The sequence below is a fragment of the Macaca nemestrina genome, chromosome 4 (assembly GCF_043159975.1).
Source record: "Macaca nemestrina isolate mMacNem1 chromosome 4, mMacNem.hap1, whole genome shotgun sequence".
NCBI lineage: Eukaryota > Metazoa > Chordata > Mammalia > Primates > Cercopithecidae > Macaca > Macaca nemestrina.
Window position 1 is genome coordinate 55,790,370 of NC_092128.1, and position 21,474 is coordinate 55,811,843.

At 38.1% G+C, this 21,474-nt stretch overlaps 1 protein-coding gene across 3 annotated transcripts in view; it reads left to right on the plus strand.

The window, feature by feature from the left end:
• The window catches only part of LOC105475346 (reelin), a 510,664-nt gene that overhangs the window by 484,024 nt on the left and 5,166 nt on the right, over positions 1 to 21,474 (plus strand). The window contains exons 54-64 of one of the 3 annotated variants that reach the window (XM_011730519.3): positions 260 to 435; positions 582 to 688; positions 1,727 to 1,969; positions 2,593 to 2,768; positions 6,461 to 6,534; positions 7,617 to 7,778; positions 8,539 to 8,696; positions 12,173 to 12,392; positions 14,615 to 14,812; positions 15,453 to 15,551; positions 20,043 to 20,048. In XM_011730519.3, the coding sequence (XP_011728821.2) occupies positions 260 to 435; positions 582 to 688; positions 1,727 to 1,969; positions 2,593 to 2,768; positions 6,461 to 6,534; positions 7,617 to 7,778; positions 8,539 to 8,696; positions 12,173 to 12,392; positions 14,615 to 14,812; positions 15,453 to 15,551; positions 20,043 to 20,048 (1,619 nt within the window). The other 2 variants (XM_011730521.3, XM_011730520.3) reach the window with 2 other exon arrangements.

The window sequence follows — 21,474 nt, forward strand, 5'->3', positions numbered from 1 at the left end:
AAAAAAAATTGATATAGTCAACTTTACAGTTATTTTAAATTTCAATTATTAAACATTATTTGGGCAGTTTAAATGATTTTCAATATATGACAGAAAAGAACATTGTGGAAATAGCCTGTTATTTTTTTGAACATCTTTGAAAAGCATTTGAAATCAGCTCTATTTTTTTTAAGTCCAAGATATCACTCTGTATTGTCTTAAATATTCCATAGTTATCTGAAGTTGTTTTCTTACCACATCTGGCTTATGTTTTTTCCAGACTTTCCTGAAGGAACGCTTTGACAGTGAAGAAATCAAACCTGACTTATGGATGTCCTTAGAAGGTGGAAGTACTTGCACTGAATGTGGAATTCTTGCTGAGGACACTGCACTCTATTTTGGGGGATCTACTGTGAGACAAGCGATTACACAAGATTTGGATCTTCGAGGTGCAAAGTAAGTCAATTTTTTGTTATTTCTATTGCAACATAGCAAATTGGTCCCAAAGCAAGGAACACTTGTATGGAAGAAATTATCCAGGACTTGAGTAGAGTATTTGTTCTAATGAATTATTCTGATGGATAAAATGTGCTTGCATTCAGGTTCCTGCAATACTGGGGGCGCATTGGGAGTGAGAACAACATGACCTCTTGCCATCGTCCCATCTGCCGGAAGGAAGGCGTGCTGTTGGACTACTCTACCGATGGAGGCACGTGTCAGGGGTGAAAACCACACCTTGGAGCAGATTCCCAAATTCCATCCAACACCCTCAGAAAAGTCTCTACAAAGCTTTGCCGACTTCACAGTTTCAATTGTGAAACTCACAAAGAAAAAGCTACAGATTTTGTTTGTATTACATGTACTGTACAAGTGACTTCTGTGTTATGCAAAAAGGGGACAAGAGAGAAACCACATTAAAAAATAAAGTCCAAACTTTATGAATAAACAACCTCTGTGCTTTACTGAAGCTTGAGTGATACAATTAAGAAATGCATTTTGTATGATTTCCAAGTAAAAGATCATTTTTAAAACTTTAAAGCATTTTTAAAAGCTTATGTGTAAACATGTAGTAAATGCTATAATCTATAGAAATCTTTAAAAATTGTGAAAAAAAAAGTCTGATTTTGTGAGTTTGTCATAGAATATTTTAATAGAATTCTGTTTTATTTTGAAGTAGCTAAAATGAGACCAGTAATACCATGGTGTCTTTAGAAAAATCTACTTTAGCAGATAGATATCATTCTTAATAACTAGCTGATTAACAGATGACTCTGAAGTATTTTAAGGTATTTGAAGGATGTTTTCTTAAGTAACTAAACATCCCACCTGCAATCTTATCAAGCAAGAAGAGATAAACTTTATACCAGTCCAAATAATTACAAAATTGCATAAAATTACAATAACTCTTTTAATACTGAAAGCTATTGCCAAAAACATGTAAAACATAGGTATATCTCATTTCTGAGAAATAAGAATTTAGAACTAAATTTTAAAAGCAAAACATAACTAATTTTTACTTCAGTGTTTTTATTTTGGCCAACTCTTTCGAAATACCCTTCCCCTCATATCATTAGCCTCATACAGAAACAGTATTTATAAGTAGTGAATACCTAACATCAAAGTCAGCAAAATCAGTTGTCGTTTGCTGGTTGAAAATTTCTTTGGGAAGTTCACAGTATCTGAAGTATACTGGTGGTTTATCAGGAGGCAGGAGATTCTAGATATATTGGTATATTTGTTGTTATAGGAATTACCTGGACTTTGCTCCATGAGATGGATTACCAGAAATACATTTCTGTTAGACATGACTACATACTTCTTCCTGAAGATGCACTTACCAACACAACTCGACTTCGTTGGTGGCAGCCTTTTGTGATCAGCAATGGAATTGTGGTCTCTGGGGTGGAGCGTGCTCAGTGGGCACTGGACAATATTTTGATTGGTGGAGCAGAAATCAATCCCAGCCAATTGGTGGACACTTTTGATGATGGTAAGAAACAAGACATTGAACAATTTTCTTTCCTGTAAGCCATTTTTCTGCTTATGTCTTCAGATACATTAGCACATGAAAAGCATTTATAAGAATGCCTAGCCCATACTCCTGCTCAACAAATGTTAGCTGTTATTTTGCCCAATGGTTTATAAATCTTCAAAGTTGGCTGCCTGTTGAAATGTCCACTGAGAATTCAATAAATCCTGTTAAAGGCACAATGTCTGGCTTTAAATATAATTTGAAATTTCAATACTCCCAAATAATTTTAGTTTCTTTAGTGATTAATGTGTCACAGAAATACTTAATGCACTGGCTGACGAAGTATATCAAGAACTTTTCAGTGCTAAGTTACCTAGACTAGCAATTACATTTTAAAAGTACGGTAATCATTATACTACCATTTAATAGTCTTGTCTAAGTTTGATTTCTCATGTTGGATTTATGCATTATCCCAGTTAAATAAAATAAAAATCCTAAAGTGTAAGCAGAAAGCTAGTAGAGTATAAAAATTTAAAGAATTCAACAATAAATCAATCAGTTCAAGAGAATAATACGCCATATTGCTTCCAATTTTCCTCAAGAGAATAACATGCCATATTGCTTCCAATTTTCCTTAACAGAAGGCACTTCCCATGAAGAAAACTGGAGTTTTTACCCTAATGCTGTAAGAACAGCAGGATTTTGTGGCAATCCATCCTTCCACCTCTATTGGCCAAATAAAAAGAAGGACAAGACTCACAATGCTCTCTCCTCCCGAGAACTCATTATACAGCCAGGATACATGATGCAGTTTAAAGTAAGGAAAAGTGACTCTTTAAAACAGAAAGTAGCATTGCATTTGGGGCCCGGGGGAGAATGTTTATTCAGACAACTTTAAGGAAATGACTGATATTATTCATTAAAAGAGACTTTATCTTATGAATAAAAGAGGTCATCTTTTGCAAAGACCTTTATTCAAGTATGATTTTTTGAGGATAGATGAAATCCCTGAAAATGTTGGGACACAGCAAGAAATGTAACTATTAGGCTGGTGCAAAAGTAATTGCAGGCTGAATGCAGTGGCTCACGCCTATAATTCCAGCACTTTGGGAGGCTGGGGCGGGAGGATCACTTGAGGCCAAGAGGCCAGGAGCTCCAGAGTAGCCTGGCCAACACGGCAAAACCTTGTCTCTACAAAAAAAAATAAATAAAATAAAATAAAATTAGCCGGTCGTGGTAGTACACACCTGTAATCCCAGCTACTCGGGAGGCTGAGAAATAATAATCGCTGAAACCTGAGAGGCAGAAGTTGCAGTGAACCGAGATCATACCACTGCACTCTGGGTGACAGAACGAGACTGTGTCTCCAAAAAAAAAAAAAAAAAAAGAATTACTTTTAATGCCATTCATTTTAATGGCAAATACTGCAATTACTTTTACACCAACTGAATATATTCCATCTTATATATGTAATCTGGATTTCAGTCTCCCTAACCTTGTAAATTAAAAGCTCAAATAGGAGACTGCCTACTTCTAGCTCTCTGTAACACTATCTCCTTTTTATGTTGCACAATTCTCGCTCTCTCCCTTCGCTTCCTCTATCTTCTCTCTCTCTCTCTGCCTCTTTCTCTTACTCCGTGCCTATTATGTGCATTGAGCCATTTTTTCTCCATCTATTTTTTTTCAGTATATCTTTCTATTTTCTTGTGTCTCTCATTTCATATGCCTATATGACATTAGTCTTGTTGGAACTTCCTAAATCCTCAAATAATTAAGGAGAACGCTCAAATATTTTAAACTGAATACTTGATTCATATAGGATGTAAGTGAAGATATAAATAATTAATAGACACTCAGAGAAAGGCAAAGCAATATCAATTGATATATCTCTATTGCAAACACCTGTAATCCCAGCACTTTGGGAGGCTGAGGAGGAAGGATCTCTGAGGCCAAGAGTTCAAGACCAGCCTGGGAAACATAGCAAGACCCCTGTCTCTACAAAAAAAAAAAAAAATTAGCTGGGCATGGTGGGATGTACCTGTAGTCCTAGCTGCTCAGGAAGCTAGGCACAAGAATCACTCGAGCCCAGGGGTTGGAGGTTGCAGTGAGCTATGATCCCACCACTGCACTCCAGCTAGGGCAACAGAACAAGACCCTATCCCACACACACAAAGCCATTACAGAAATGCATTGTATTACTAGGTCATTTTAAAGACATCAGTTATTCTAATACCCTTTTTTGATATACTACAATGACAGTTAATAGTGAAAATCTTTATTAGCAGAAATAAAAATGTATTTGCTTTTTGCCTCAGCTCTATGTTAAACTCCCCTTCAGAGACTAGAGGGTAAGGCAAGCTCCCCAAATGCTACCATTCCTTCAGGACTAGTCTTAACTTAGTGATATGAAGAAGTGTTATACTTCCTCTGTTTCTAAGCCGTGTTCCTTAAGAGTGAAGATTTTCCCTCTACCACGTTAACATTGTGGCCCAGATCAAAGGCATTATATTTGATTGAGTTGATTGGAACCTCCTCTTTTGTTACTTCTGTAACAGAGGTCACTGCACTGAAGAGACTGGGTCTCTCTTTCTCTAACCAAGGCAATTTCCTTAGGAAAAACAGGGAGTTTATCCTCAAAAATTCAGTAAAGTATCACTAAAACTACATACTTGAAAGTCACCAGAGTCTTACTGTACCCAATGTCAACAGCTTTTGCGTATCCCCATCTTCCCTTTCCTCTCTACACCATTTGACACTGTTATTCTCGCCCTCTTCAACCTGTGGAATTATCTTTCCCCTAGGCTTCTGGGTTCTCTGCTGGTTCTCCTTTTACCTCTTTGATATCTACTATCTTCTTATGGCTTTTCTCCCCTTAGCCCTCTAAATGTCAGCATTTCTCAGTATGTATCAACTTTCTTCTCTCTCCATAGACCTTCTCACCATCAGGAATTGTATCCAATCATCTAGCTTCAAGAATCATATCTTGAAGAGCAAATTTCAAATCTGCACATCCAATGTTGACTGGCTAACAATTAATTCAATATTTGTAATAGCCCCTACACATGTCTACACCTTTGTGCACATTGGCACCTCAACTGAATGTGTCTAACAGTGCACTTAATATCTTCCCTCACCATACCAACTCCTCTTTCTGATTTTCCTGTTTCTCTCGATGGCACCACCATTCACCTAGTAACCAACTTGAAATGTTCGACTATGCTTTGATTTTTCACTTTTCATATCTAATCATATCTAGTGACTACATCCTTTGAATTCTACTTTCCAATGTTCCTGGTATCCATCCAATCTTCTCTGTCTGCACTATCACCACCTCTGTTCTGGCCCTAACTAAATCAATAGTTGACTAAGTACTCTTTTCACTCCCAGTCTCTCTCCACTCCTATGTGTCTTTGACATCACAGTCAGATTGATCTTTATAAAGCATATCTCTAAGCAGCACATTATTCCACTGCTCAGAAACCTTTAATGACTCTCCCACTTATCAAATTAAGGTCAAACACCTTAGGCTACAGCTTCTGGTCTGCCAAATTCAACCGACCATTCTAACCTCATCTCTGAATATTTCATATACGCTATACTTGGACCAAAACATGCTATATGCTGTGCTCTGGATGTGCCACCACGATTCCCTACTTTGTCTTCACTCACACTGTTTCTTTCACCTAAATATCTTTTTCCTATTTCTACCTCTCACACTCTTCCCAGTCTTCAGGGGCAGCTTGCATGTACCCTATCTGATTATTTTCTAATCCATTTAATCAAATGCTATCTCCTTTGAAGCACCACAGCATTATATTTGTGTCTTTTATGATTCCCACTATCATTATGCTTCTTATTCTCTCTCTGAATTTAGAGTTGTTTTATTCATGACTGTATGGCCTGAAATTTTTAGCACTAACCTTCCCTAGTTATCAGTGCTGAAATAGGACTTGATTAAACAGATCATTAGGACTTAAATTTGAATCACCAAATTTTTATAGCATTTATGTATTACTGATTCAAACATTTAATTGCATATAATATGGAAAGCTTTCATTCATACGGAAATACAGAAAACCCCAAGAACAAATATTAAGTAATTAAAATTGTTGATTTTAATTCCAAATAAAAATTTAATAGTAACAAGAAAGTTAGGCTATCAATGAAAATGTTTTGAATCAGTGATACTTACAGTTTCTGTCTATAAATTCGGCTAATGTTACTTTCTTTTTGGCCAATTTATCTTACCCAGATCTGTGATTAATGCATTATACTAATTTAGTGAATAGAAATGTAACTTTTAAAACCTTAATTTTCATCTCCATGCAAAATTGAACGTCTATAACAGAATCCAAAAGAATGTATTCTTGGTATCCCAGCAGGCTGCTCTGTAAAAGCTTCTCTGAATATTACCTGTCAGAGTAATAAATGGCGGGATGGGATTTTTAATTAATGGGATTCAATATCATCTAATCTTACCTGTGTATTGATTGTTTACATTTGTTTTAGATTGTGGTGGGTTGTGAAGCCACTTCTTGCGGTGACCTTCATTCTGTAATGTTGGAATACACTAAGGATGCAAGGTTTGTGAAATAATTTTTAACATTATCTCCAAACTTGAATACCCAATCCAAATGGTTGTCGTGAGAGTGTGAGTGTGTGTGTGTGTGTGTGAGAGAGAGAGTTTCGCTCTTGTTGCCCAGGCTGGAGTGCAGTGGCGGGATCTCAGCTCACCGCAACCTCTGCCTCCTGGGTTCAAGCGATTCTCCTGCCTCAGCCTCCTGAGTAGGTGGGATTACAGGCATGTGCCACCACACCCAGCTAATTTTGTAATTTTAGTAGAGACAGGGTTTCTCCCTGTTGGTCAGGCTGGTCTTGAACTCCTGACCTCAGGTGATCCGCCTGCCTCGGCCTCCCAGAGTGCTGGGAATTACAGGTTAGGGCAGTTGCTTACAGAGGAATAACCTTATATCCTAAAAGTGGCAGTTCATGCATATTTTTATATAAATTTCACTTGTACAAAATGTATACATATGTCTTATTTTCAAAATTTTCCTTCAAACCAAAAAAAATCAATTTTCATACAAGGCTGCCACCAAGAAACTCTGTATTTTAAATATTATCAAAATAAGCAAAGCACTACATTTGTCCTCAGAGTGGAACTCTCTTACTCATGTTACTCATTTTCAGCTACCTCTAACAAAAACTTTGAATGATCTGAATATGCACCAGCCAGAGTCACCTCTTCTAAAGCATATTAGCAGTATTGAATAAAAGTCTGACATAGTTCAGTTACCTTATTAGGGTTAATAGCCCTCCCACTATCACCTTTAAACACTAATTACATTAAGTTTGAGGAGACGGACAATTTTGTCAGTCAACTCCAGGTATATTTCTAGTAACAATGTCAGTAGGAAGAATCCACCAGAATTCATTGCTATGCATGCTATTATTTTATTCTGTTGTCCGTGTGCTTTTAAAGAGTCAGAATATTTCTGAAAATATTTTAATTTTTTTATAATCTGTAATTATAAATGTATATAGAAGACAGGAAACTCATATACAAATATTTTAATTTAACCTGACCACAAAGTATTACCTTGACATTAGACAGATTATATGTTTCTCTTACAATTTGTCTAACAAAGCCTTCTGGTTTCTGCAGATCAGATTCCTGGCAGCTTGTACAGACCCAGTGCCTTCCTTCCTCTTCTAACAGCATTGGCTGCTCCCCTTTCCAGTTCCATGAAGCCACCATCTACAACTCTGTCAACAGCTCAAGCTGGAAAAGAATCACCATCCAGCTGCCTGACCATGTCTCCTCCAGGTAGGTTGCAAATTAAGGTAAACTTTGTGAAATTATCTGGCCTCTCTACAGAGTTCATGCAGTGAGCTGAAAACAACTGACAGTGTGAGCCAGAGCTTTACATGCAGCCCTGGTGCTCTCTCCCATCTTCTTTCCCTCCTGTCACCAACCCATGCCCCCAAATGGCAACTGCATGTCCCAGGGGAAATTGGAGTTTGTCTGTAAATGATTCAGAGATCTCAGATTTCCTTTGACTTAATACCATAGCATGTACCAAACTCAATCACAGGCCCTGAATGACAGACCCTAATCCAAGACTGGCATTGGCACCAGTTTTGCCCCAGTGTTCTGCCCTCCCAAAGGCTGCGCTTCTCATCCAGATACAAATACCAGTTGGGTGTGTAGGGCTGACAGGTTACACAAAGCTGCAGGATAAATACAATGGAGTGCAATCTTCCTAGAGCAGATTTGGTTTACTCAAAGATTTGGAAAATGATACACCTTTATAGGAAAAATGAACACAGATTTATTATGGACTAGAATAAGAAATTCACATGAAATTTTCAGAGAAGATACAAGTTTCCAGAATGGCATTTTGGGTTATACTCCCCGAGTCTGAGAAATACAAGTTCTCTCACCTCTGCCAGCAGGGTGCTTCAGGAAGACATTTGGGAAGCCCTTTTCTCATAAATAGTCCCCTCTCCCAGATAGGCTGGAGGCAGGACGCAGCCATGGAAGTAACAACCTACTGAACCCCTTCTGCTCTCTGTGGTTCTTTCAGTGCGACACAGTTCCGCTGGATCCAGAAGGGAGAAGAAACTGAGAAGCAAAGCTGGGCAATTGACCACGTGTACATTGGAGAGGCTTGCCCCAAGCTCTGCAGCGGGCACGGATACTGCACGACCGGCGCCATCTGCATCTGCGATGAGAGCTTCCAAGGTCTGAATCCCAGGCTGTCAATTTTGATACAGGAGACCATGAGGTTCTCCTCATCTTAGCATGTATATCAAAGTCCACTAGGAAATGGATAGAAATTCCAGCCTGAGGGGTCTGAGATTCATGACACACTCCTTGGTCACTCCTTATTTAACTTTGGGACAAATTATTAAGCATAGCCTTATGCAATATTCCTGAAGGTATTTTTTAAAATATAGAATTGAAATCTACCCCAGACATTCTATAAATTTATAAGCATATAAATCCAGATATGCTAAATCAGGATATGGTATAGTACCTCACATTCTCTGTCTTTCATATAACTCCCTACCCCCACCCACATCCCCAATACTTAATTTCCACCTCTGGGCCTCCCTCCTTCCTGGCCTAGCTGCCTGTGCCTACGTACTTGAACAGTATCCCTCCTTCCTCAGCCTCTTCCAGCAGCAGCTGCCACTGTTCTCCTAAGATGTAGCTGACAACTCAAGATGTTCTGGTTTCCAGGTCACTGTGATACTGACACACACACACACCCACACCCACACCCACACACACACACACACACCCCTTTATGACTCAAAGAAATCCATTTCACTCCTTGAGTTTCTAGAGGCTGAGTATGTATCCCGGGCATGACTCAAAGAAATCCATTTCACTCCTTGAGTTTCTAGAGGCTGAGTATGTATCCCGGGCAGAGAGTATCTACTCCACCCCTCACATCATAGGAAGTTGCTCTGTTGGTCTGTTAGAAGGTCTACAGGCCTGTTTTCCTTTGAGCCAATGTTTCCAACAGGTTTCAGCCTCTATCATTACAAAGTTCACTTTCCATAGTTAACCTTCTGTATCCTCATAGCTTAATACTTGGCCGATAGCAATGCTAATAAATCTTCTTTGAATGAATCCTTACACTGTCTTATGCTTTACTATTTACATAGTATACACCAACTTATTCTTCAGTCGCTTATAATCTATGATATCCCCATCAGTTATCTGTGGTTAATATAATTATTCCCATGCTACAGGCAAAGAAACTGAGACTCAGGGAGGCTAAGTGACCTGCCTAAGGTCACACAGCTAGCAAATATCAGAAAGACCACCACTCAAGGTGTTCCTTCCAATCAGCCTTGCTGTCTCTCATGGCTGAGAGATTTATCCAAGGAGGAGCGGAGTTACCCAATTTCCCCCAGATATGCAATGTAAGAATCCATGTATTTGAATTCCGGAGTCGGATCTATTTAGATTTCTTGGTTGATGTTTCCTTGCATCAAAATCAAATGGATATGATTAATGTAGACTGCTGCACATCTCTGATGTTAGAAATTACTTAGCCATCTCCTTTCTCCGCTGGTGTCACTGTCACTGAGACCAGCTGGGTCTGTCACTATATTGGCTGGAGAATTTTAACTCTAGGCAAATGAGTGAATCAAATGTCTCACAAGAAGTCCTAGATGTCTGGAATTTGCCCTCTCCCCTGAACTTTAATTTTAAACTATTAAGGACATGTAGAAAAAATGTACTGTTTAAATCAAGGGGAAATGCAAGCACATACACATTTGCTAATATAATATCTTACTTAAATGCCAGTAATTCAGTTCAGTGGTCTCTGAGAGACACTTCCAGTTTTATCATTATTTATTTTATGTATCCCAGCTTCGTTACTATCTTTTTTTTTTTTTTTTTTTTTTTTTGAGATGGAGTTTTCACTCTTGTTGCCCAGGCTGGAGTGCAGTGGCATGATCTCAGCTCACTGCAACCTCCGCCTCCTGGGTTCAAGTGATTCTCCTGCCTCAGCCTCCTGAGTAGCTGAGATTACAGGCACGTGCCACCATGCCCAACTCATTTTTTTTTTTTTTTTGTATTTTTAGTAGAGATGGGGTGGTTCACCATGTTGGCCAGGCTGAACTCGAACTCCTGACCTCAGGTGATCTTCCCACCTCAGCCTCCCAAAGTGCTGGAATTACAGGCATGAGCCACTGTGCCCCGCCCATTACTATCTTATATGTGCTAAATATTGTTTTAGATGCTGGAATCCAACGAGTTAAAATATAGACTCTACTCTTAAGAATCATCAAGTATATATTAACCTGTATTTTCTGCTACAAATCATGCTAGGAAAAAAGAAATTAGATAGGCCTCTTATACCAGGGTGAGAGTTCCCTACTGAGACCCACCACTGGTAAACATTCAAGGCCCAGCCAGATGCTGTGGTATTTAAACAACAGTTTTACACAGCAAATACGGACATGAGCACTACATATTTCAGTTAACATTGACTCAAAGAAAATTGGATTTTTTTCCAACGATATAAGCCAATAATTGCCAAAACAAAACATTTACTTCTGAGAGTCTGTATCTACTTAGTATTTTGCCATTCTTTTTTTTTTTGTTTGTTTGTTTTTTAATGTAAGAACGTTCAATTATTTATTTATTTATTTATTATTTATTTATTTTTGCTGGATTTTGTTACGTTTCCTTTTTTTTTCCTAAGTTCTGGGATACATGAGCAGAATGTGCAGGTTTGATACATAGGTATACATGTGCCAGGATGGTTTGCTGCACCCACCAACCCATCACCTACATTAGGTATTTCCCCCAGTGCTATCCTTCCCCTTGCCTCCTATCCCCCAACAGGCCCTGGTGTGTGATGTTCCCCTCCCTGTGTCCATGTGTTCTCATTGTTCAGCTCCCAACTATGAATGAGAACATGCGGTGTTTGGTTTTCTGTTCTTGTGTTAGTTTGCTGAGAATGATGATTTCCAGCTTCATCCATGTCCCTGCAAAGAACATGATCTCATCCTTTTTTATGGCTGTATAGTATTCCATGGTATATATGTGCCACATTTTTTTTACCCAGTCTAACACTGATGGGCATTTGGGTTGGTTCCAAGTCTTTGCTGTTGTGAATAGTGCTGCAATAAACATACATGTGCATGTGTCTTTAGAGTAGAATGACTTATAATCCTTTGGGTGTATACCCAGTAAAGGGATGGCTGGGTCAAATGGTATTTCTAGTTCTAGATCCTTGAGGAATCACCACACTGTCTTCCACAATGGTTGAACTAATTTACACTCCCACCAACAGTGTAAAATTTTTCCTATTTCTCCACATCCTCTCCAGCATCTGTTGTTTCCTGACTTTTTAATGATCACCATTCTAACTGGCATGAGATGGTATCTCATTGTGGTTTTGATTTGCATTTCTCTAATGACCAGTGATGATTAGCTTTTTTTCATATGTTTGCTGGCCGCATAAATGTCTTCTTTTGAGAAGTATCTGTTCATATCCTTCACCCACTTTTTGATGGGGTTGTTTAGTTTTGTTTTGTTTTTTTTTTTTTTTTGGTAAAGTTGTTTAAGTTCCTTGTATTTTGCCATTCTTACAACAACAACGACTTAAATCTGAACTTGAATACTTGTTCTTAATCTTGAATAACTCTGGTTGGTCCAGTTAATTTCTGTGACTATTCCTTGTCCTCTAGGTGATGATTGCTCTGTTTTCAGTCACGACCTTCCCAGTTATATTAAAGATAATTTTGAGTCCGCAAGAGTCACCGAGGCAAACTGGGAGACCATTCAAGGTGGAGTCATAGGAAGTGGCTGTGGGCAGCTGGCCCCCTACGCCCATGGAGACTCACTGTACTTTAATGGCTGTCAGATCAGGCAAGCAGCTACCAAGCCTCTGGATCTCACTCGAGCAAGGTACCCAAACATCCATATTGTAGTCCAGACATAGAATTAGTCAGTGAAAACCTATCATTTGAATTTGGGACAAGGAAGCATATATGTTTCACAACTCAGAATTATGCTTCACTTAACTTTATTAGAGAATTGCTTTGTATTTCTTCACTCACAGTGGCTGAGTGGTGGTAATGTAGGCATAAGCCCAGAAAAATGGCCAAATTTTTTTTTTTAATGATTAGGGATAAACTACATAGATAATTTAATGTTGAGCACAGGCAAATATATAAATGTGTATGTGAAGTAAATTTGTAGCAATGCAAACATATGCCTATATTTAGCACACGTAAGTACAATAAATAGAAATGGAGGAGGGATGGATGAATGGATAAGATCTTTAAAATTTTATGTGCTATAGTTGCTGAGGGTTAATGCAGAGTAGAGTGGGCAGAGACCTTGCAAATGGACTAGGGAAGTGACTGACAAAGACATAAGGAGGACTGAATTTCCTTCCCTATCTGCCCTTCGCAGCTTTGGCTTCCTTATCCAGAGTAAACACAGCTTTTTGTCTATATAATTCCAGAAAAGATTCCAAGGCTTAAAAAAGGTTGCTAGATATTATTGTAGAGTATTTCTTGAATGCTGAAAAGTGTTCAGTAGCTATGAGAATATGTGTTTGATTAATGGGAAGATAGTTTACTTAAAACCTTTCACTTTGGAAAATATAATATTAGTGTTGTATTTTCACAGGCAGAAAGGCAGGTTTGGGGGCCCTTAATATGATAAACAATGAAAATAAAATTAATTCCTGTATGGCAACCATGATATGATAAAAGTTGCATCTACCATCTTCCTTTTTTTTTTTTTTTTTTTTTTTTTTTGCCTACCAAAAAGAAATACTTAATCTAGAGATAACCTGGTGTTTTCTGTGACACTACCATATATAGCTGCAACTAGGTACATAGTTAGTAATGGCACACTATGTTTTAAATTAGTTTATGCATTTATACGTTTCTAAATCTAGCTCTTTATTCCACCACCTACTTTAAATTAGGTACTCTGTTAATCATGAGGAATCTTATGAGGATTTATTTCCCATGCCTAAAAGCTCTATCTAGGCCAAAGATGACAATGAAAAGCAAAATGTCATGTTGAACAGAATAGCAGACATGGTTCAGAACCTGCACATCCTAACTCAGTTTTCCTTCAGCTCTAATCTCCAGACAGCCTTTCCTAAAATAGTCATAATTTATCCCCATCCAGATGTGTTCAGCTTGGAGTTATCTGTAAAAAGAATGCAGCATAAATATTGTGGTTGTATTCTATGTCCTCAGCTGTCTGTTTGGTCCATATTACCTTTCAGAGAAAAGAAGATGTTTTCAGTGAAATACTCTTAACAAGATTTCCAACATCATGAAAAGAGGGCACATCTTTGAAAGTCAAAAATACTTTCTTTGTATAGAAAGTCAGCCTGAGGTCTTCACATGTATAATATAGAAGACAATATGAATAAATTTTGTTACTAACAGTGATGTAGTCATAAGACTGGCTGCTTCACAGATGTGAGGGTGATCTGGCTGCGACATCTGTCACTCCATTGATCACCAGGGTTGATTCAGCTGATCTGGCTAGCTAGGCAGGTGTCCCCTTCCTCCCTCACCACTCCACATGCATCCTTCCCAAAGCTGCATGCTGGGTGAATAGGATGACCATCCCCAATAGAGGTGGACCAGTCTTTGGTGAAGGGTATACAAGTAACTGTGCTCCCTTGCTAGAACCTCCAAACAAGCTCTCAAGACTGGCTGCTTCTGGTTCTACTATATTATGAACTTGGAAATTATGGACTTTAGAAACAAGAAAAGACTAAGGAAGTATAACTCCTTTAATACTTCCTGAATTTAAAGATTATTTCCCAGCCGGGCACAGTGGCTTACGCCTGTAATCCAGGCACTTTGGGAGGCCAAGGTGGGTGGATCGCCTGAGGTCAGGAGTTCGAGACCAGCCTAGCCAACATGCTGAAACCCCGTCTCTACTAAAAATACAAAAATTAGCCAGGCGTGGTGGTGCGCACCTGTTATCCCAGCTACTAGGGAGGCCGAGGTAAGAGACTCACTTGAACCCAGGAGGCAGAGGTTGCAGTGAGTCAAGATCACACCACTGCACTCCAGCCTGGGTGACAGCGCAAGACTCCATCTCAAAAAATAAATAAATAAAAATGAAGATGGTTTCCTTGTGTTTTTCAGCAAAATCATGTTTGTCTTGCAAATTGGGAGCACGTCGCAGACAGACAGCTGCAACAGTGACCTGAGTGGCCCCCACACTGTGGACAAGGCGGTGCTGCTGCAGTATAGCGTCAACAACGGGATCACCTGGCACGTCATCGCCCAGCACCAGCCAAAGGACTTCACACAAGCTCAGAGAGTGTCTTACAATGTCCCCCTGTAAGTGGCTCAAATGGAAAGGCACGGTCTCATGCACAATCTCTTTGTGAATCCCTGGGAATCACAATGCCACAAAACTAGGTGGTGGCAGAACCAAGACTAACCCAGATCTCCAAAGTGGTGTTACTATTTTTGATTAGGACAAGAAAGGCACAAATTAAAACAAGGAATAGGGACAAGAGGAAATAGACAATAATAACTAAATGCAAGGGCAGTTTTTGCCTATTTCCCTTGCTTTAACTTGTTTTTCTAGTCTTAGAAAACATTTATTTTCTGCTGGCATGCTAGTTTGAAATTTTAGTGAGGTTAAGTAGTCATGTCAGTTTTGCTTTGCATTGTAAGCCCAGCTTCTAGCACAGTGTCTGTCACACAGAAAGCACTCCATGCTTGACTAAATATCTTTGGACATTAATGGAACAAGTGAAAGGAGGGAGAGAGATGGAAAAGTTTTACAAGTCCTTGAGTAGCCAATAAAATTTGATGCTGCTCAGAATACTATGACTTAAGCAAATCTGAATTCCATGCACAACATTTTGTTGATTTAGATTAGCCTATTATAATATTTGACATCTAGAAGTCAAATACCAAAAAGTTCTGCTTCCTAATGTATAATCTCTTTGTCCCTCTGTCTGTGACCCAGGGAGGCACGAATGAAAGGAGTCTTACTGCGCTGGTGGCAACCACGCCACAATGGAACAGGTCATGATCAGTGGGCTTTGGACCATGTGGAGGTCGTCCTGTGAGTATCTGATACATGGCATCCCATGTCCATTTCAGAAAGGTCTGAAACTCCTTTGATATGGCATGCTCCTTAATTCAGTAAGAACCGTTTTTGATGAGAAGCCCCCACAGGAGCACTTTGGCTTACACTCTTTTGCAACTGCAAGCTATGGCTCAAGTCATCAGTGAAATAGCAAAGCCCCAAATGAAATGTACCTTAGAAAACCTCCATAAGCACAACATTTATTTAAGGATTGACAATATTGGTTAAATTGGATAAAACAAAAGTCTCCAGGTAAATGAGAAACCATGTCTTAAGGCAGATCTGGGTTGCCTTATAAAATGAAATGACATCCTTGAAGAGGAAGGATCTGTAGTGGGCAGTGTCTGACGTGTTACTAACTAATGTGCCCAATTACAGACATTCTCCATTTAATGATGTGGGGGTTGCAACTAGAACAAAGAATTTGTGGTTCGAGATTCCTCCTGACCAATCCCAGCACCTAACAAGTTAAAGGTGTTTTTCCCTCTATATAATAAAGCTGTCACCACTCTCACCTGGCCGGGTTGACTGTTCCCTCACAGACAGATGACTTGCTTTTTCTCTGACGATCTAGTTCCTGTAGAACTGGAATGCTTATGTCTCGACGGGTTCGGACTGATGGCTCCAAGTGGTTGGCAAGGAGAGGCGAATCTTCTCGGTAGATAGGTTCAAATGTTCATTCTGTTTACCAAATCCAAAATGAAATCAGTCCCTTGGCTGATTTCAGTCATTTTGCAAGCAAATTTAAGTGATTAATTGGTAGGAAAACTACCAGAGTTGTTTTCGTTCAGTCATAGCCATGAGCTGAATTTTTCAGTCTTGAGCTAGCCCTCGTCTTAGTTTTCACTGAGGCACCTGCTTGCATGGCATCCATATCAACCCCCAAATCCAAGAGCAACCCGGTCCCCACACTAGCCTCCTGTGCGCGCTGCTGCTTTTGGACAACTTGCTGGGCTCTGCCTCCACAAGACAAAGTTGAAGTTTAAAGTAACAGTCCAGACTCATTTGAATCTAAATATGAGGCTGATGTTTTACCTAGATACTGATTTCCTCAGACTACATTATTCCAGCAGAATAGCCTGGGTCCTGAAATGAATCTACGTACAGTAAGGTCTACGTACATACAGAGAGATGTCTACATAGACCAAAATCCAACCCTGGAACCATTTTGCCCTGGCTATTTGCCTTTCAGGACAGCACTTCTCAATCTGTTTGAACGTCAAAATCACTTGGGAAGCTTTTGAAAACATCAACGAATGTCCCAATGCCCAGGCCCATCCCTTTGGATGAGGCTTTAAATTGATGTGCAGTGGGAACTGGACATCATTCTTGTTTTAAAAGCAGCTCAGGTGATTCTAATAAACTGGTAGAGAATAAAATTAGAGTCAATAACCACTTCTTATCTTTCAAGCGGCTTGCCAATACAATTTGCATTAATGGGGCTCCCTGTGCCTGACAAAGCATTACCAACTCCTATGGAAACTTCAAAACCTGACAGTCCTCAAAAGACGGCAGGATACTAATCCTGCCCTTGAGTAAACACAATAATTTTTAACGTATCACACATTTAAGTAGATATTTTCATCCTGCCCAAACAATCAATTGCACTCATCTATTTTGGATTTCAGAGACATATCATCACCAGTAATTTCCTCACTTTGTACTAAGATTAAAAAGCAGGGGCGAGGGGTTCAGAGGTGCCAATATACCAGCCAGTGTAAAAGCAACCCCTTCACATATTGGAAACAGAACTCTATTCCTTGCTCCCTGTCAACCTGCTGCCTCAGAGGTTCTCAGAGCACCGGCAGGAAGCCTCAGCACACAGCACCCAAGGAATCTCCCAGGTCACCTGGTGTTGGAATTAATGCTTATAAGCAACTACCAGCATCAAGCTCCGTATTTTAAACACTTTGAAGAATTTGTCATCTACCAGGCTCATATCCTTATAAGTCTGTTCTTATCCTGCATTATCTCAAACTCTCAGAGCACTAAAACATTTTGAATGAGACAAGCGCATTGTTACATTTGCATGGTGTTGTATGCTTTGAATTTTATTCCAAGTCTTCTTTCAGGAATAACTTAAAAATTATAACTTTATATATACCACCACATGCTTTTATGTATATATAATTGCAAAAGCAAATGCAGTCTCTTTAATGACATTTCAAAAATTTGTTAAAGGAATTCCTTTATTTTCCTGCTTTTTGAAGAAAAGAAATATCTCACAAAGCCGAGTTCAATAAATGAGTTGTTTCAAAAAATGTATAATAAGATGTTATATTTCCAGAACTATGTTTTTGATGTTTTGCTCTGATCTTATAGTTTAACATCTCTATATCACTCTACCCTTTCAAAGCACTTCTTTTCAAAAGAGCCACAAACAGTTTTAAGGCATTCATTCATTAATATGCAATTAGTAGCTCTACAAAATAATTACTTCAATTCATTCATTTATGTGATGAGCTCAAAATAAACAAGTTCCAGATAATTCAAAAAATTAAATATAATAGTTTTCCAGAGTGTCTTTCAATCACATGAGGCACAAAGAAGCTAGAGCCAAGGTTCATGTCATGATCACAAATATTCCTAATTATAACTTTGCTCCAAAGAATGTATATTTAGAAATAGGTGGAATATTTCCATAAATCCCTATTAACTGAAAGCGTTCTCTTAATTAACTGCACTTTTGTATCAGAACACTTGATTATTTGAACTAGCAATGTTAACTCCTCAAGCATGGCGGGGAGAGGAGCAGACTGAGGCTTGTATCTTAAGAGATACAAACCCTACCTAACTGTATGTTACAAACAGGGCTACTGATATGTTTTTGCAACTAATGGTTGGGGCATACATTTCACTTAGGAATTTTTAGAAATGTACTTTTTTTTTTAAGAGAAGGTTGGCTTTAATCTAACTTTATTACCATAGTTTCGCTTTTGTGCATGTGCACCAAGGACACATGCTAAAAACCCCTAGAAAGAAAAATTATGGTGATGCATGGTATCTTATATTGAGTTTAACCTCAGTACTGCCCATATTAACCAAGAAAACACAAGTTTAATGAGAACAAATTTAGCACTTTCAACAATATTTCAGGATATGAGTGTATCCTAAATGAACAAGATTTGTAATCTTTTTAATTAAATGGTTTAATTCTAAAATACTACATGTGGAAGGATTTGAGTTTCATAAATATGGACATACAGAATGACAAGCCCCACACCAAAAAGATGAAAACCTCCCTTTTAGCATTTAACAAGCAGTCTCTCACGCTTGTTTGAGAGTGTAATCTTCCCACGCTCATATTTCCCAATAAAATCTGCACATGAAAAGCATTTCACGATGATTAGCCCCTGCTAATCTGCCGTGTAACAGAAGAACCGAATTGACAGATAATATTTTTCCAGCCTCACTAGCTTACAAAAAGTCCTCATTCCATAAAGTCTGAATGATGTGGCATAACACGATCATTGACAATCAAGTGTCAGAAAAATAATTTCTCTGAATTCATTAGCTAGCATAGAATATTTATTTTTCAGTATATGTTTATGAATACATTGGGCAGATCCCTCACAAGATCCATGCTGGTGAGGTTCTTCTTAGGATAAAAGAGAATTTGTTGTCTTAACCATTTTTGTTGGGCACTCATACTTCTATCCTAAGAATCTCCCTCACCCAACTCGCATTTCATTCACACATCACATTTCCTGCGTACGTGTCTAAGTCACACCTGTCATGTGTATAATGAAGTGGGCCAATTTTTGCATGTGTACCTTGAAAGCAAACTGCTCAGTAAAAAGCCTTCGTGAATGAATTGACTAAAAAGTGAATTATTATCACATTTACGGAGAACTGCAAACCTTATGTTGCTAACTATAGTCTTAAAAGCATTTATCAGTTTTTAAAATGAGTTCCATCGTGACCATCCCCTCATGCTATTCATTATCAAGATACTGTCACATTTTTGGCACAAATGATTTATGGAGATGAGCATATTACATTTGTTGCAAAGCATATTTGTCCTTTATTAAATTTGATTGTGTTATCTGACATAGAAGACTTCTGTATTTTTTAAAGTCCATTCCTTAATATATTCAGGAATTAGTATTTCCTACAATGTAAAATAATTGAAAATCAGATAATAAAATTAGTAGTTATTAAGCTATTAATATTTATAATTTATATGCAACATTTATGCCAAATGTAGTACTACAGCTACATGTATCTTAACATACGGTTATGAGCAAATATTGCATGTTGCATTACATAGAAAAGTATATGTATATATTGGGTATAGAAGAATAAGAAATAACTTCTTTAATTTTTATTTTCAAAAGAGATGAAAAATCCTATATTGCGTCTAAACCTGATCAGACTTTTATGACTAATCACAGTGCTGCATGCATTGAAAGGCATTTTTTAACTTGTGTTATATTTCATTATTTGCTGTCATTGGTTTTCCACTAGAGTAAGGTAAGTCCTCCTTACTAAATCTGGGGAACTGTTTACTAATAAATAGTTTCATCAGTGTCACCAAACTTAACTGAGAAGTTTTGTAAAACACCTTTGCAACTTAAAAAAAAAAAAAAATGAAAACAGTAATAAATGATACTGGTACATACTGGAACATTTGAAACTTATATCCATGTAAATTCAGAGCCAGTCAAATTGAGATAAGTCCCTAATATATACAATATCGGGCACAACAGCATAGACCAGAGTGCTAGTCAGCATTTTGTCATTGGGCAACAGATTTGACCTAGATTCTCCTCTGTGCTTGACACTGTATTGGGTGCCTCTGAAGTACTCACAGTTGACAAATTTATTATGAGGGACAGGGGAAAATAGAAATGTGTGCAAAAGATTAAGGGACTCTGATTACATGTAATGTCTTTTGAAAGACCTACTATGTTGAAGATGCATGAGGGTCCCTTGACTTACCAATTCTCCTCTAAGTTATTAACTGAATTGGCAGATGGAGTAGATGTGTTCATAATACTTACGAGTTCTAGATCTTGTCCTTAGGTAAGATTGGCCACTTTTAATATATACTTATATTTGTCCTCTGAGATACTTTAAAACTTAAGAAGGCAAAATGGTTATAATTTATTGAACATCTATATATAGTGCTAGAAGTTTTCATTTCATCCTTACAGCTCCTGAGGTGCACATGATTTGATATTCTCATCCCCATTTAGCAGAGAAAAGAAATATGAAATCTTCCATATGTGTGAGATATTTGTGCCTGCACTTACTTGTGTGTAGCCTTCCTGAAAATGCATGGCCTTTAAGTCAAATGTGTGGCATCCTCTATGCAGGCAAGTTTCAGTGATAGTTTGAATGGCAGCTTCCCATCTAACACTCACCAGTATTTCTAAGATATGTTGAATAGTCCACTGGATTCTTATGTCTGCATTCATATAAATCATTATTCTACCACGTTTTGATAAATTACTGACAAGTAGAAATGACTATATTTTTATGAGCTCAAGTTAGTATCAATTCTCTATCTCCTCCATTTCCTTTAGAATCTATTAAAAAATCAATTGAATTGTTTTCATAATAATAAATGAGCTAAGATTGTGTCTCCTTTGAAGAGTAACAGTTCAAAAGAGCACAGAGTCACTATTTACTCAAAGATCTTGCAATGGCCATTTTCCTATGCAGAAACAAGGAAACACTTTATAATTCTTTATGCCATCTAAGTCCCTAAACTCCCTTGGCAATAAAGGAAATTTACATTATCATTTCCAAGAAGCCTTTGTTGTTCATTCTCCCTTCTTTCAATGACTTATTCATAATGGGAGAATTTAAACATGGACCTAGTTCTATCCACAACCAAAGCAAATTGATATGTCAAGTGGCATAGCTGATGTGCCTTGGGATGAACATTACCTCT